Source organism: Martes martes (assembly GCF_963455335.1).
Source record: "Martes martes genome assembly, chromosome: 13".
Lineage (NCBI taxonomy): Eukaryota > Metazoa > Chordata > Mammalia > Carnivora > Mustelidae > Martes > Martes martes.
The window spans coordinates 13,937,111-13,950,588 of NC_137901.1; the positions used below are offsets into that span (position 1 = coordinate 13,937,111).

Below are 13,478 nucleotides of genomic sequence, written 5' to 3' on the forward strand. Positions count from 1 at the left end.
CCACTCAGGCGCCCCTACATAGTCATAGATTTTAAATTCTCTTCTTTCTATCACCAGGGTCCCAACTAAAGCATGTTATTATTGAAGCAAGATTCATAGAAAGCCTTACTTTGAATGCGAGAAAACGATTAGTTAAAAGAAACATGTCCGGAGATGTTTAATTCCATCCATTTTGGCGGGAGAAGAGGGAAGGCGCCAGGGAGAAGGGAAGAGCTCCTTGCTGCCTCTCCGAGAGCCTGCTGAGAAGGGGCAGGCACTTGCCTCATTTCTACTCAAACCACGGTAACGCCTGGCATTGCCTTCCAGCAACTCAGGAAGGGCAAACGCTGTGCAGGAAGCGGCAGGACCGGTGAGCAGCGCAGGAGAGCCCCGCTGCCGGCACCTGCCGCGTCACAGCTCAGGGGCTGGGGGACAGCACCATGCGAGTTTCTGCTGGGATCGCGGCTCACCTCGCGTGTAACTTCTTGTTTCTTCTGGCTAGAAGGTGCAGACGAATGTGGCAGAACGGACCATAAAGCAGGGGTCAATGCACCCTAGCCACTGAATGGGCGGGGGAAGGCCCAAAGTTCGTTGTCCCCATGTGTCCTCTCTGCCACCGGAGCCCCCAGACCGCCGTGGCCACTGCGACTGCAGCTCTGAAAGGTCTCCTTGACGTGACACGAAGTGGTGACCTGTGCAGAGCACGGCTGGATGGCAGCTGGGTGGGTGGAACAAGAGTGGGGAGGGAAACTAACTTTCTACAGATTCTGGAGAGCTCCAGGAATTTATTACAAATTTTAAAAACCATTCAAATTGTTGACGTCACTGTCTTTTTCAGCGAACTGAACTAGGAGGATATGCAATTAGCAAAAGAATGCTGATAGGGAAGCCTACTGGGGAGCAGGAGGACCATAGCTTTCATCCCAGATAATTGTCACTGGCCTTGAGGTTTTCCTTGTAAAACTCCCCTCATGTTTCTGCTTTCAACGCCAATAGCGTGGTCTCTAGTAGGCGCCTGTAGCTCACAGGTGGATGGGGGAGGACTGTAAACTTAGACCACAAACAGCGGAAAGTATGGAAGGCAGGGTTGGGGGGAGGGTGACAGCCTCCCAGCCTAAACCGAAGCTGGGATCTCTCTACCACCTTTAGACCCAGCATCTGTGTTTACCAACCAAGCTTCTGCTTTCCTACTACAGAAGGGAAAAGATCTCCTCTTGTTCCCTAGAACTAGGAGGCTAAACCAGGAACAGCAACATCCCCTGGGCTAGGACCCCCCAAACCTTTAAATCCCACTTTACCAGATGTTTCAGGGGAAGTGAACAGAACACACCCCTGATCACAATCCAGCAGATCCATCGAGGAATGCGCTCTCCTCCCCAGCCCCTTACACCTGCCAGCTGCCCTGCCTTCCGCGGCCAATCCAGAGGAGATGAGGGAGGAGGCTCAAAGGGTCCCTGGAAGGAAGCGAGACCAGGGCTCAGAAGCCTGACCGCCCGCGGCACTGCGGGGCCCTCAAGCTCCTGCAGCAGAGCCCCAGCCTTCAGCGCCAGCGGCAAAACGTTCCCGGAACCATGCAGACACGCGAGCTTACTGTGTTTAAAATGGATCTTTGACGGTGACTAATGGATAGGTTGGTAAACAGGACAGTGCAGAGAAACGCTGTATTAGGACTTGCATTTAATGCCACCTGTTAGAACAGGTGCTATCCCCAAACAAACCCACCTAAGACCGCTCTCTTCATCAGGTAACCTCTCCTAAGTTTGATGGCCTCTCTCTCTAGTACCTCCAAACACACATGACGCTGTTTGTGGTGGCTTCTAGGACCACCGCTGAATCACAGTCATGTGACACCCTCCCCACGAAAAATAATATGCTGGGGGAAAGTTGGGTTTCCTTAGATATTCCTAACAAGAAGCGTAAAAATCCCCCATTCTTAGACTGCAGATGGGTCACTTCAGGGAGCGGAGTTTTTAACTTTCTGATCCTAAGCAGGATACTATCTCAGCTGGGCATCTGACTCCTCCTGTCCTCAAAAGGATCACAGATTGGAGATCAACACCAGGCAACTACAAACAACTACTTAAGTAAGAGGTTGGCCTAAGGGGCACCTGGGTGGCTCAGTGGGTTAAAGCCACTGCCTTCGGCTCAGGTCATGACCCCAGCGTCCTGGGATCGAGCCCCGCATCGGGCTCTATGCTCAGCAGGGAGCCTACTTCCTCCCTTCTCTCTCTGCCTACCTGTGATCTGTCTGTCAAATAAATAAATAAAATCTTTAAAAAAATAAAAAAAAGAGGTTGGCCTACAATTTATGAGTTCTTCATGCTATCAAAGCACCATCCACAGGTCTGCCCAACTTATGCATGCCCCACACACAAAAGGCTTAACTTGGACTATAAATGGCCTGATTTTGGAATAATAACTAATAAATACAATTACTGACCATTCACCTATTGAAGATTCAGTTCAAATCTATACTGCTCCACAATTTTACCTAAAGCAGCAACTCCCTTTTTTATTTCCAGAACAGTTGTGCCTGTACTACAGAGCTGCAAAGACTGTTATAAAGTAGCTGAGAAGCATAATTCATACAAGGCAAAAAAAACCACTTACTGATGTACTTTGTCTTAAAGCAATTTATCATATTGGTATTTTTCAGAGCCATATCTAAAAAGCCTAAGCATAAGAAATTTTGAGTGAGCTTTTAGGATTATATGCATCGCTGACAAAAAAAAGGAAAAAAAATGAGACATGAAGCCTAAGTATTTGAGGAACTTAAAATTTAGGAGGAAGGTCAATTTTATAAGTTAAGAATATTTCAAAGTAAAGTTTAAAAAAAAAAAACAGGAAAAAAGTCATAGAAGTACCAAAATTACAGCACAGAATACACACACTGCTGGCATTCAGAGGCAGCAAAGAATCCTATGAGAAGACAGCCACAGGGACAATTCCAGCAAACATCACGCAGGAGGAGCTCTGAATGGAAGATGGGATGCGTGAAGAAAGTGGGAGACAGGGCTTTTAAGACCAATGACTTACTAGAGGCCAGGTTCCCTCAGTGAATGCAAAGTACGTGATGCGATTAAACACTGCTTTAGGAAAACATATCTGGCAGTGGCATCCAACAGGGAAGAGGTGGAAAGGCTGAAAACAGCAGGATCCGTGCTGAATAAAGTCCCAGAAGAAAATGGCACAGCAAGGATGAGGGGAGGAGAGGATTAAGGTTATCAAACCAATCAGAGTGATTAGGAGTTTAATGGTACCGCTGCGAGAACTGGATTAGCCTGGAAGAGTTTTGGGTTTTTTTCCTAAATCAACGATTCATGCTTTTCATACACATCACACATAAAGTGACAGTGGACGTGGCAGAAAGACACACGACCAGCGCACCCACACAGATTTTTCAATTTCACTGCAACCTGTTAGCAACCCACTCCTTTCCTGTCTGTCAAGGCCCTCTGTGACCCAACCCTTACCAGCTCTTCCAATTCTGGCATCTCTGTTCATCCACTGCAACCCGGCTGTGCTAGTCCCTCTTTGGACAATGGACAGATCCACCGATATGTACATCTTACTCTTGTTTACCCGGCATTTTCACACATGGGATCGGCTTCATCCTCACAGCAGTTACATGCAAGGAACGCTGATGCTATCCGATTTCTGACTGAGCAGCCTGGAACTTGTAAAGACTAACAACTTGCCAAAGCGACCTGTTTAAAACCTGTATGTGACCTCAAGTAAGTTAATTCTTGAATAAGCATGAGGCATTTTGAACGAGCCAAGACACTGAGAAAGGAATTAAAGGCCAAAGGTTCCCTGGGGCATAGGAAGGACAGAAGGGAAATGGCCTACCAAGGGCCCAGGAGCCCCGCCACCTGTAACAGCAACACTCGATGAGGCACTTCCCTTCTAGAGTGACTGTTTACACAGGCTGCGAGAAGTAGGCTCTGCCACAAAGCCTTCTCTGTGAGGAAGAGGAGTGCTGCTCCACAGTCCTCCATGATGAAAAAGTCAATAAAAGTGAAGCTCGGTTGGCTTCGAGGCTAGCGCATGTCATTTCTGCCTCTGTCTTTAATAAAAAAAATTTTTTTAAAAAAGTTTAGCTTAATATTTCTCAAGAAAAGACAAAAATAATAAGCTTAAAAATAGTCAATTTAGTAGCTTCTATTTTAAAAAGCATAATGTTCCTTTACTGTGCATGGATTGCAGGCCGTGCTCTGAAGTAACTAAAAATTATGTAATCTAACAAAAATGCAAAACAGCTTTAAATTATAGGATAGTTTCCTAACTAAATGTGAAAACTGGATAAAGATTTAAAGTAGATTATGGTTGCAAGGGAGTTAATGATCATCCAAAATCAGAATATGTATGTTCCCCATTTCTATCCCTGAACCCACTATGGAGAAAATACGTATTTTAATAATTTGTGACCCAGAGAAATGCTTCCTTTGGTTTTCTTTTATCTGTGGCATACCAGATCCTTACAATGTAAATATTAAAAATAAATGCCCCAGGGGTGCCTGGCTGGCTAAGGGTCCAATACCTGATTTGGGTTCAGGTCATAATCTCGACTCAGGTCATGATCTCAGGGTCATGGGATTGAGCCTGGACTTGGGTTCCATGCTCAGCACAGAATATACGTGAGATTCCCTCCCTCTCCCCTCTGCTTCCCCGCATGCTCTCTCAAATAGATAAATATTAAAAAGTTAAAAATAACTGCCCCAAATAAATGCCTCAAACACTACCTTTACAATTACCCATCCTTCCTGAATGCCAACCAATGTAGAGGTATGGTAATAGAGAACAATATGGAGAATACTATGTAAATGGGAAGAAAAAAATGAAAGCCCATTCCTGAATACAACTGATAAAAACAATGTGGATGGCTACATCTTAGTGGAAAAGAAAAGTGCACTGAGCATCATTCTCAACAGATTTGTACTCAAGACAGTGAATTATTTTGCATGTTATCTCATTAATTCAATTACCACAACCTCAAAAAAAATTTATTAATGCCATTTCACAGATAAGATTGAGGCTCAGGAACTAAAATAGCCTGGCTAATGTCACAGAGTGAATGGCAGAGCAGGAATGTAAGCCAAGTCTACTGCTAAACAGGCAATCACTCTTCAAGGCCTCTGGTCACCTCTACAGCATACTTCCTGTCCTCTCCCCCACAAAAAAAAAATCATAAAAGGTAGTATGAACAAAAGGTGTGTGTGTGTGTGCGTGTGTATAAATATGTATCACACTCGTTAACGTGCGGGAAACTAGTTTCTTCCTCCCCATCTCTACCACCCTCTCCTCCTATTGTGGGTCTAAGATTTTGCTTGAGTTCTTGCCTGAGAAAAATCTCTATACAGAAAAACAGAAGTAACTGGAGAAGGATACCAGTAGCTCCCATTTGCTACTAAAATAATCACTAACTCTCATATTCTAAAAGCCCCTTCTAGGAAAATGGCCTTTATTAACTGAACTGCTCTTATATTTTACTGTAGCCAAACCAATCTAAAATTTCCCACAAAAGATACGGCTGGAGGGCACCTGGGTGGCTCCGTGGGTTAAAACCTCTGCCTTCGGGGGCACCTGGGTGGCTCAGTGGGTTAAAGCCTCTGCCTTCAGCTCAGGTCATGATCTCAGGGTCCTGGGATTGAGCCCCGCATCGGGCTCTCTGCTCAGCAGGGAGCCTGCTTCCCTTCCTCTCTCTCTCTCTCTCTGCCCACCTCTCTGCCTACTTGCGATCTCTGCCTGTCAAGTAAATAAATAAAATCTTTAAAAAAAAAAAAAAAAAACCTCTGCCTTCGGCTCAGGTCATGATCCCAGGGTCGTGGGATGGAGTCCCCCATCGGGCTCTCTGCTCAGCAGGGAGCCTGCTTCCTCTTTCTCTCTCTCTCTCTCTCTCTCTCTCTCTCGGCCTGCTTTTCTGCTTACTTGTGACCTCTGTCAAATAAATAAATAAAATCTTAAAAAAAAAAAAAAGATACAGCTGGTTCTGTCCCCCACTGGTAATTTGTGAGATGCTATTCCCATTCCTCTAACCACCACCTTCCAAACAAGACTAAACTTTTACTTATAATTGCTAACATTTAGCGAAGATCACGTGCCAGACATTATTCTACAAGTACTCATTCATTTGATCCTAACAATCTCACATAAGCACTGTTATTATCCCCACCGTAGGAGGGAGGAAAGCCTTCTCCACGCCTACGGCTCCAGTGTTGCTATTCAGTTTAAAATCTCCCAGTGGTGGCCAACAATTAAATAAAGGTATTTCTCGTCTGGGAGTTTAGAGTCATTCTTCTTAAAAATCACTTTTAGAAAACATCTTTTTAGTGCCTGATGGCAGGAATCCTGACCACTGACATCTCCCCTCTCATTTTCAGCCATGCTCGCACTAGGATTAGTGTTGCCACATACACATTCAAGTTCTCTTACAGTAGGAGTATTTGTGTTAACACTCTTTTTTTTCCAGGCCCCAACACTACCAGTGCATTTTCTGTCCTATCAGAATGACTTGCGATACTTACTCTGTCAAGTACCATATTAATTAACCTATGGTATAAGAAAGTAACAACTTTTGAGTTCTCTTCATTGATTTTTGTAAGACACATGGCCACTTAATTTTTTTGAGTTCAGGTATGTTTCTTGTGAATTCAAACAACACTAAATACTATCTACCACACTAAATACTATCTGAAGTTTTCAGTTTGTTTTATTCAAGATATTTGCCAAGCAACTGTGTTTTGAGGATACTAAAAACACAATCTCCAGAGAACCACCACCACACAAACAATATTAACTACTAACTGCTACTATAATAGTCTATGCATTTTATGCTTTTTTTTCAGCCTTTGTGTTGCTAATTGAGGGTTAAGTCCCCAAAATCAGAATATCCATTTTCAGGAGCAGTTAGGAGAGTCTTTAAGCATGCAAAGATAGGAAGCTTGGCTCTTCTCTTTTCAAAGAAACACCAACAAAACTACATCTTTTAAAATGCTTATGCATGGGGCTCCTGGGTGGCTCAGTGGGTTAAAGCCTCTGCCTTCCGCTCAGGTCATGATCCCAGGGTCCTGGGATGAAGCCCCACATCGGGCTCTCTGCTCAGCAGGGAGCCTGCTTCCTCCTCTCTCTCTGCCTGCTTCTCTGCCTACTTGTGATCTCTGCCTGTCAAATAAATAAATAAAATCTTAAAAAAAATAAAATACTTGCACAGTTTTTTGTCACTATTGCTAACACGCCATTTACAGTTTGGGTTCCTAATAAGGGATCCCTTTTTAAAAACAATTTTTTTTTCAGCTAGGCTATATAGGCAATCTGTAACTTGATCAACACAGCAAACTACATCAATCACACACATTTCCCAAGACACTGCTAGTGCATACTGCATGCTGAATTTTATGTAAGTGACTGGCAGTCCACAGGAGTTGAAGAAGATGAACTTTATGCACAAGTCTCCTAAAAGCAATATTTAAGTTGTAATCCAATGTAACATTTACTCTAAGTCACATAACATTTTCCAAATCACATTTTAAAATAAGCTCGAGCAATATTACTTTTCAATGTAAAAATCTACTTGAATCTTCCTTCAGTTTTCGAAAATGACCCAATTTGTATATTCTAGCGGTAAGCTTGTGGACTTGCCCCTCAACTATCAGTTATTATGGTAAACATGGTAGGTCACTAAACAACTGCTGGGACCGGTCAACTTGAAAGCATATAATTACATAAAATTTGTGTTAAAACACAAGTTGCTTTTTTTTTTAGATTGACTTATTTATTTGTCAGAGAGAGAGATACAGCAAAACGTTACTAGTTTTTTACAGAAAACTTCAAAAGAGAAGCTGCTCCATATTAAGTATTGAATACGAGTCTTGAAAATAGCCAGAAACAGTAATAGGGGCTTTTATTCTAATGGAAAAATAAATCAGCTCCACTTTATGCGTCTAGTATGGATGAAAGTAATGAGAAATAGAATGATTCCCAGCCGAAAGTTACACACACGTGTCTAGAAGGCTACTTCCGGGGCAATAAAAGTCTGCCCCACGAGTTCCCCCCTGCCATTCTCAGAGCGCACCATCCACGTGGTTCTCAGCTCTGCCCCGCGCGGGGGCCTATAGCCCGCAGAGGCCGAAGGGAGCCCCGGGGACGCGCGGCCCCGCCCCAGCCCGCCCTCCCAGGGGCGGAACCGGCGCGCCAGTCACGTGGACGGCCGCAGCCGCCATCTTGCAGGGAGGGGGAGGGGAGGAGCCCCGAGGGACGGGTCCCCAAACGCGTCGGCCTGTGCGCGGCGACGCGTGACCGGGGGAAGGGGGGTGCCCTCCGACGCGCCACCGCGCGTCCCCGCGAGGGACGTGCCAGACTCGGGCACCTCCCTGCAGACTCGGAGGTGGGCCCTGCCGCACCGGGAGCGTCCCAGCGGCGCAAGGCCGAGCATCAGCGGTCTGGGCTGCGGCGAATCGAGATGCAAATCCATCCACCCCCATCAGCTGCCTTTGGAGTGACAGCTTGGGAGCAACAAGATCGGCGGAAATGTCTTCAAGGCCAGAACTAGCTACAGCTGAGGGCCTCGGAGTCCAGGCTAACAAGCAGAAAGTACGGGGTCAGAACAATTTAATGAGACGTGAATGATTTGTTACGGTAACCCTAAGCTACCCGAGGAAAAGTTCATCACGCCACCAGTGTCTAAAAATAGCCTTCAGCGTCACCTGTAGTACGTGTATCCCGTATGATTTATTCTCCTACTTCAACGGATGGCCCCAGCACAGGGCACTGCCTGAGAAGTAAGATGTGCTGAAATTAATGGCAGGATGCCCAACCTCACTTTGCCCACTCCTCCCAGACTGCAGTCCAGATGAAAATCTCATTACTCTAGTTTGCATGCATATCTCCCTTTCTCTAGTCGCCTTCCGACCCTCTCATTACAAGCAAAATTTAATGGAGGGAGAAAAAAAAAAAGGGCTCCTAGCAGTTAAAATCAGAAATCGGCTATCCTTATTGGAATGGTATGAATGGAATAAAACTGTTCCACTGTCAAATTTTTATATACCTACAATCTAAGATCACCTTTACACTATATAATTTTAAAAAAAAAAGATACACATATTCCTCCTGATTTCAGGCTTTCTTCTCCAAATATAAGTGGCTTATAGGACTTTTCTGCAATTATTTCAGTGACTAAGCGAAGAATGGAAAAGGGCTTTTACTAACAGTATACACATCTGCATATTAGTAGTAAATAGACACTAGAAGACAAAATTTGAAGCTCACCAAAATACTGGATACTAGCATTACTACACAGGAGTCTGATACAATATGCTCTAAAATGTGAGTCACTTCACAGAAGCCTCGTTTTTAAAAGGAGGATCTCAGCCTAGATTATCCCTAAATCCCTTCCAGCCCCCAAATTCCTTGATTCAATGGTATTGAGTCCACACAGCCGTTAGAGAAATACAATGCCCAGTTTTAGTTCCAGAGTATTGAATGACAGCAATACATAAGTTGAATTAACTTTCAAGAAAGGAAGCAGAAAAAAATCCCCCTTTCCAATACATCACTCCTGGAGATCACCTAAGTTGAAAAGTATGACAACCAAATTACTACCTTTTAAATGACTGTAAACCACGAAAATAAACCTATTGTACCTAGTTTTCTATTCTAACTGAAACTACTCTCCTCTCCTCCATTAAATTATTACGATCAAGGACTTTATATTGGGCCTATTAAACTGCTTTCACGGCTCTATAAAATTTCACCTTAATGTTTGAGACAAGTGACTCATCTGAATTCTTGTCTACACTGTCGTGTTAGCAACTTTTAGAAAATAACATGTATGCCTACATTAAAGGCCCAGCAAATACCCCCAGATTCAAATCTGTAGGCAAGACTCAAGTTCGATAGAAAATAAGTTATGCCAGAGGTAAAAGGTGTAAGCAGCCCGCTCTAGGAGAGGTTTCTTGACCCAGACAACCTGCGCTACGGCTCCTCTAGTTTTTGAGTCAATTCGCAGCTCTCCACATCAAGCTTTTTCTGGGAACACCAAGCTAGCAACAAGAGCCAAAAGCCCTACGACCCCTTTTAATAAAACTCGGGCATTCACTGAGCAGAAAGAGCCCCTTTGTGCTGAGGACAAGGGCAGCACGCCGAGAGCGCACCTTTGGAACACCTCAGCGAGGGGACAAGGCAGAGCTTTGAAACTGCAACCAGAGCGCCAGATGGCGAGAAAGAGAAGGCGCTGCCCGGGGCTAGACTGAGGCTAACAACAGTCACCTCCAGCGCTTCGCCTTTCCCACCACCTGGGGCGGGAGATGCTCCAAGCCAAAAATGTCCTGAGACCCTTCCTCCAAGAGGGGGGCCAGGCTGAGAGCTCCATGTTTTCCGTGGCAACTCCGGCACGGAAGAGACTTCTAGAGCATTCTGTTATGGCGGGTGCCTGAGTGTGCATGGGTGGGGGTGGGGGGTGAGGGTGGGAGAGTGGAACTGAACCGCCCAGCAGAACGAAAATTAGTATTACGGGGCCGGGAGCCGTGGGGTAGGGATTCCGAGCCACCTGCGCTGGGCCGAGGCTCGGCCAGGCGGCGTCCAAAAGCCAGGCCGGAGAGGCCGCCGGGGCGGTGACCGCAGCGCGGGTGCTGGGAGGCTCGCGCGCCTTACCTGGGCCCGGGGGCTGGCAAAGTTGCACGGCTCCACCTCCACCTCTGCGTCCTCGGGGCCCCCGCGGAGCGCAGTGCGGAGCCTCTCCAGGTGCTCCCTCAGGGTGACCCGCTGGTGGAAGGAGAACGCCGGGTGCAGCGAAGCCATGGTGAAGAGCAGCAGCAGTTCCTCCTGGGCCCTGAAGCCCAACCCGCCGCCGGGCCGGGGCTCGGCGCCGCTGCCTTCCGGGCCGGAACCGTCCTTCTCCGCGTCCTCCTCGCCTTCGCCGTCCTCCCCGCGCTCGCCGGGCTCGTCCTCCACGCCTCCCCGCGAACCCTCACCCCGAACCGCGCGCAGGCTCTTGAGCACCGAGTCCACCTGGGGCAGGAGGCGGTGCAGGCGGCCGGCGGCCTCACGGTTCTCCGAGCCCAGCAGCGCCAGGTAGACGATGAGGCGCGAGCGCACGGCCGGCTCTCGAAAATCGGCCAGCGGCCCCGGGTCCGAGAGGCCGTTGGCCTTGGCCTCTGAGTCGCGCAGGTAGTGGTAGTCCTTGCGTGCCAGGTCCTCCAGGCACGAGCCGAGGAAGCGCAGCTCCAGCGGGTTGCACAGGTCCAGCAGCCCGCACATGAACTCCAGGCGCTGCGCCGAGCCCAGCACCAGCCCAAACCACTCGTACACTCGTTCCTGCTCGCGCAGCGCCGCCGCGGGCCCGCCGCCTCCGCCGCCGCCCGGCATGCCCGCCCCCGCCGCTGCTCCGCCAGCAACAGGCTGCCCTAGCCCCCGGGGCGGCGGCGGCGGAGGCGGCGGTGGCGGCGGCGGCGGCGGCGGGGGGCCCCGCGGAGGGCCCGCGGGCGGCGGCGGCGGCGGGGGACGGCAGTCTCGGCGGCGACGCGGCGGCGCCTTTGCGCCCGGCCGTGCGTCTGCCTCGGGCTCCTCCGCCTCGGGCGGCGGCTCCACGGGGTGCGTCGGCTTCAGCGGCAGCTTCATCCTCAGCATCCTCGGCTAACGCGGCGCGGACATGCGAGCGGGGGCGGGCAGGCGGGCGGGGCCGGGAGGGGGGGCGGGGGCCGAGGCGGCGGAGCGGCCGTCAAGAGCGGGGCCCCTCCATGCCGCCGGGGGAGGGCCAGGGCCGGGGCCGGGGGCGGGTCTCGGCCGGCGAGGGGGGCGGTGGCCGGCCGGCGGGGTCGCCGGCGTCGTCTTCCCGGGCCGGAGGCGGGGCGTGCCCGCGGCGGCTCCTCCCCCTGGGCTCCGCGCCGGCTCTGGAAGCCCGAGTGCGGGTGGGAGCAAGCAAGCGAGTGTGTTCTCCTTCCTCCTCCCTCTCTCCCGTCGTCCGCACTGGGCTGGGGCGGCGGCGCCTGAGCGGTTCCCTCGCGAGCCGGTGTGGACCCAGCGGCTGGGAGAGGAGGAGGAGCGCCCGGGCCGGGCGGAGACGCTTGCGGGCTCCGCGCAGGTACCTCAGCCAATCAGTGGCCAGAGTCGACGGTTGCGTCGTTCTCCCCGCCCCCAGGGGCCGCCTCTCAGAGAAGCCACGCCCAACTGCTACCGGACCGGCTCTCTCTCTCTCAGCGGCTTCCGCGCGGTCCCAACAGCAGGTCTTTGCCAGTTTAGGGTAGGACGAGGGTGGGACGGAGGGGCGGTGGCCAGGTGCGCCCGAGCGCGACGAGGGGCATGCGAGGCCCACGTGAGAGGACTGAGGGGGGTTGTTTCACGTTTTCCCAGGGCCCTAGGCCGACTTTAGATTCCTGACTCCCCTGCTCTGTCTCCTCGCGGGGGCCGCCGCCCCACCTCGGCCAGCGCCGCCCGGTTTCCTCCGAGGCCGCATCGAGCGTGTCCCGGCCTCGGAGGTTCCTCTGAAGTGAGCGCGCCAACCCCAAGCCGAGCTCGCTCAGCCCTCCACAGTCCGGCCGACTTTCGGGGAGTCAGCAGAGGCATAATTCCCCGCACAACTTCACAAGGATCGTTGCGTTGGCTCTCTGAGTTGCGAATCGGGGAGCTGGCTCGGGAGGCAGGGTTGTGGCTGCGGTTGGGGAGCCCGGACGCCTCGATCCCGAGCGAGCGCCCACGCCGGGTGCTGGCTGCATAGAGCGGAGGTGGGGACGCGCGGCCCCGGGGGCGCAGAGGTGACCCGACCCGAGGGACTTCCGCGGCCTCTGGGCGGAGGGGGGACGTGCTCATGTGGACGCCCCTGGCCTAACGGTTGCCTCTGGTCTGTAACGCTCTCGGGAAATTTTTTGCACGACAGTTTAGCGAAAGTTCCTCTCCGCCCCCACCCCTCAGCCTCCATCTTTTGGGGATCATTTTATTTGCTAAATAACGTTATCGGTGCCTGACACTAACATTCTGGATCCTTGTGCCGGTGTAAATTCCCGGTGATTTCGAGGAACGTAATAAGCTACCACCTTGACGGTCTTTCAACTTTTTTTGTTTGTTTGTTTTGTTACAATATTTAAGGTTTGAGGACCTTTAAAATGTTTCTCTCACATTGTAGTTTTTTTTTTTAAACATAGCCCCAATTTTTTAAAAAGATTTTATTTATTTATTTGACAGACAGAGATCACAAGTAGGCAGAGAGGCAGGCAGAGAGAGAGAGGAGGAAGCAGGCTCCCCACGGAGCAGAGAGCCCGATGCGGGACTCGATCCCAGGACCCTGGGATCATGACCTGAGCCGAAGGCAGAGGCTTTAACCCACTGAGCCACCCAGGCGCCCCATAGCCCCAATTTTTAATACCCATCTGGATTTTCTGAGGGTTAATTTTTAAAAGGTGGGTTTGATTTTAAATCCTTAATGTGTTTTGGGTTTTTTTTTTTTTAAGATTTTATTTATTTATTTGACAGGCAGAGATCACAAGTAGGCAGAGAGGCAGGCAGAGAGA

General features: G+C 49.8%; 1 protein-coding gene across 3 annotated transcripts in view; it reads right to left on the reverse strand.

Annotated features, from left to right (window-relative positions):
- The window catches only part of ZCCHC2 (zinc finger CCHC-type containing 2), a gene marked incomplete at its 5' end in the record, with an annotated part of 62,213 nt that extends 50,612 nt beyond the window's left edge, over positions 1 to 11,601 (reverse strand). For all 3 annotated transcript variants that reach the window (XR_013967846.1, XM_080821442.1, XM_080821441.1), the window contains one exon: positions 10,627 to 11,601. Coding sequence is in view for 2 of the 3 variants with exons in the window: in XM_080821442.1 (XP_080677568.1) it covers positions 10,627 to 11,601 (975 nt within the window). The remainder of the gene's footprint in view (positions 1 to 10,626) is intronic.
- Positions 11,602 to 13,478: the final 1,877 nt, after the last annotated feature.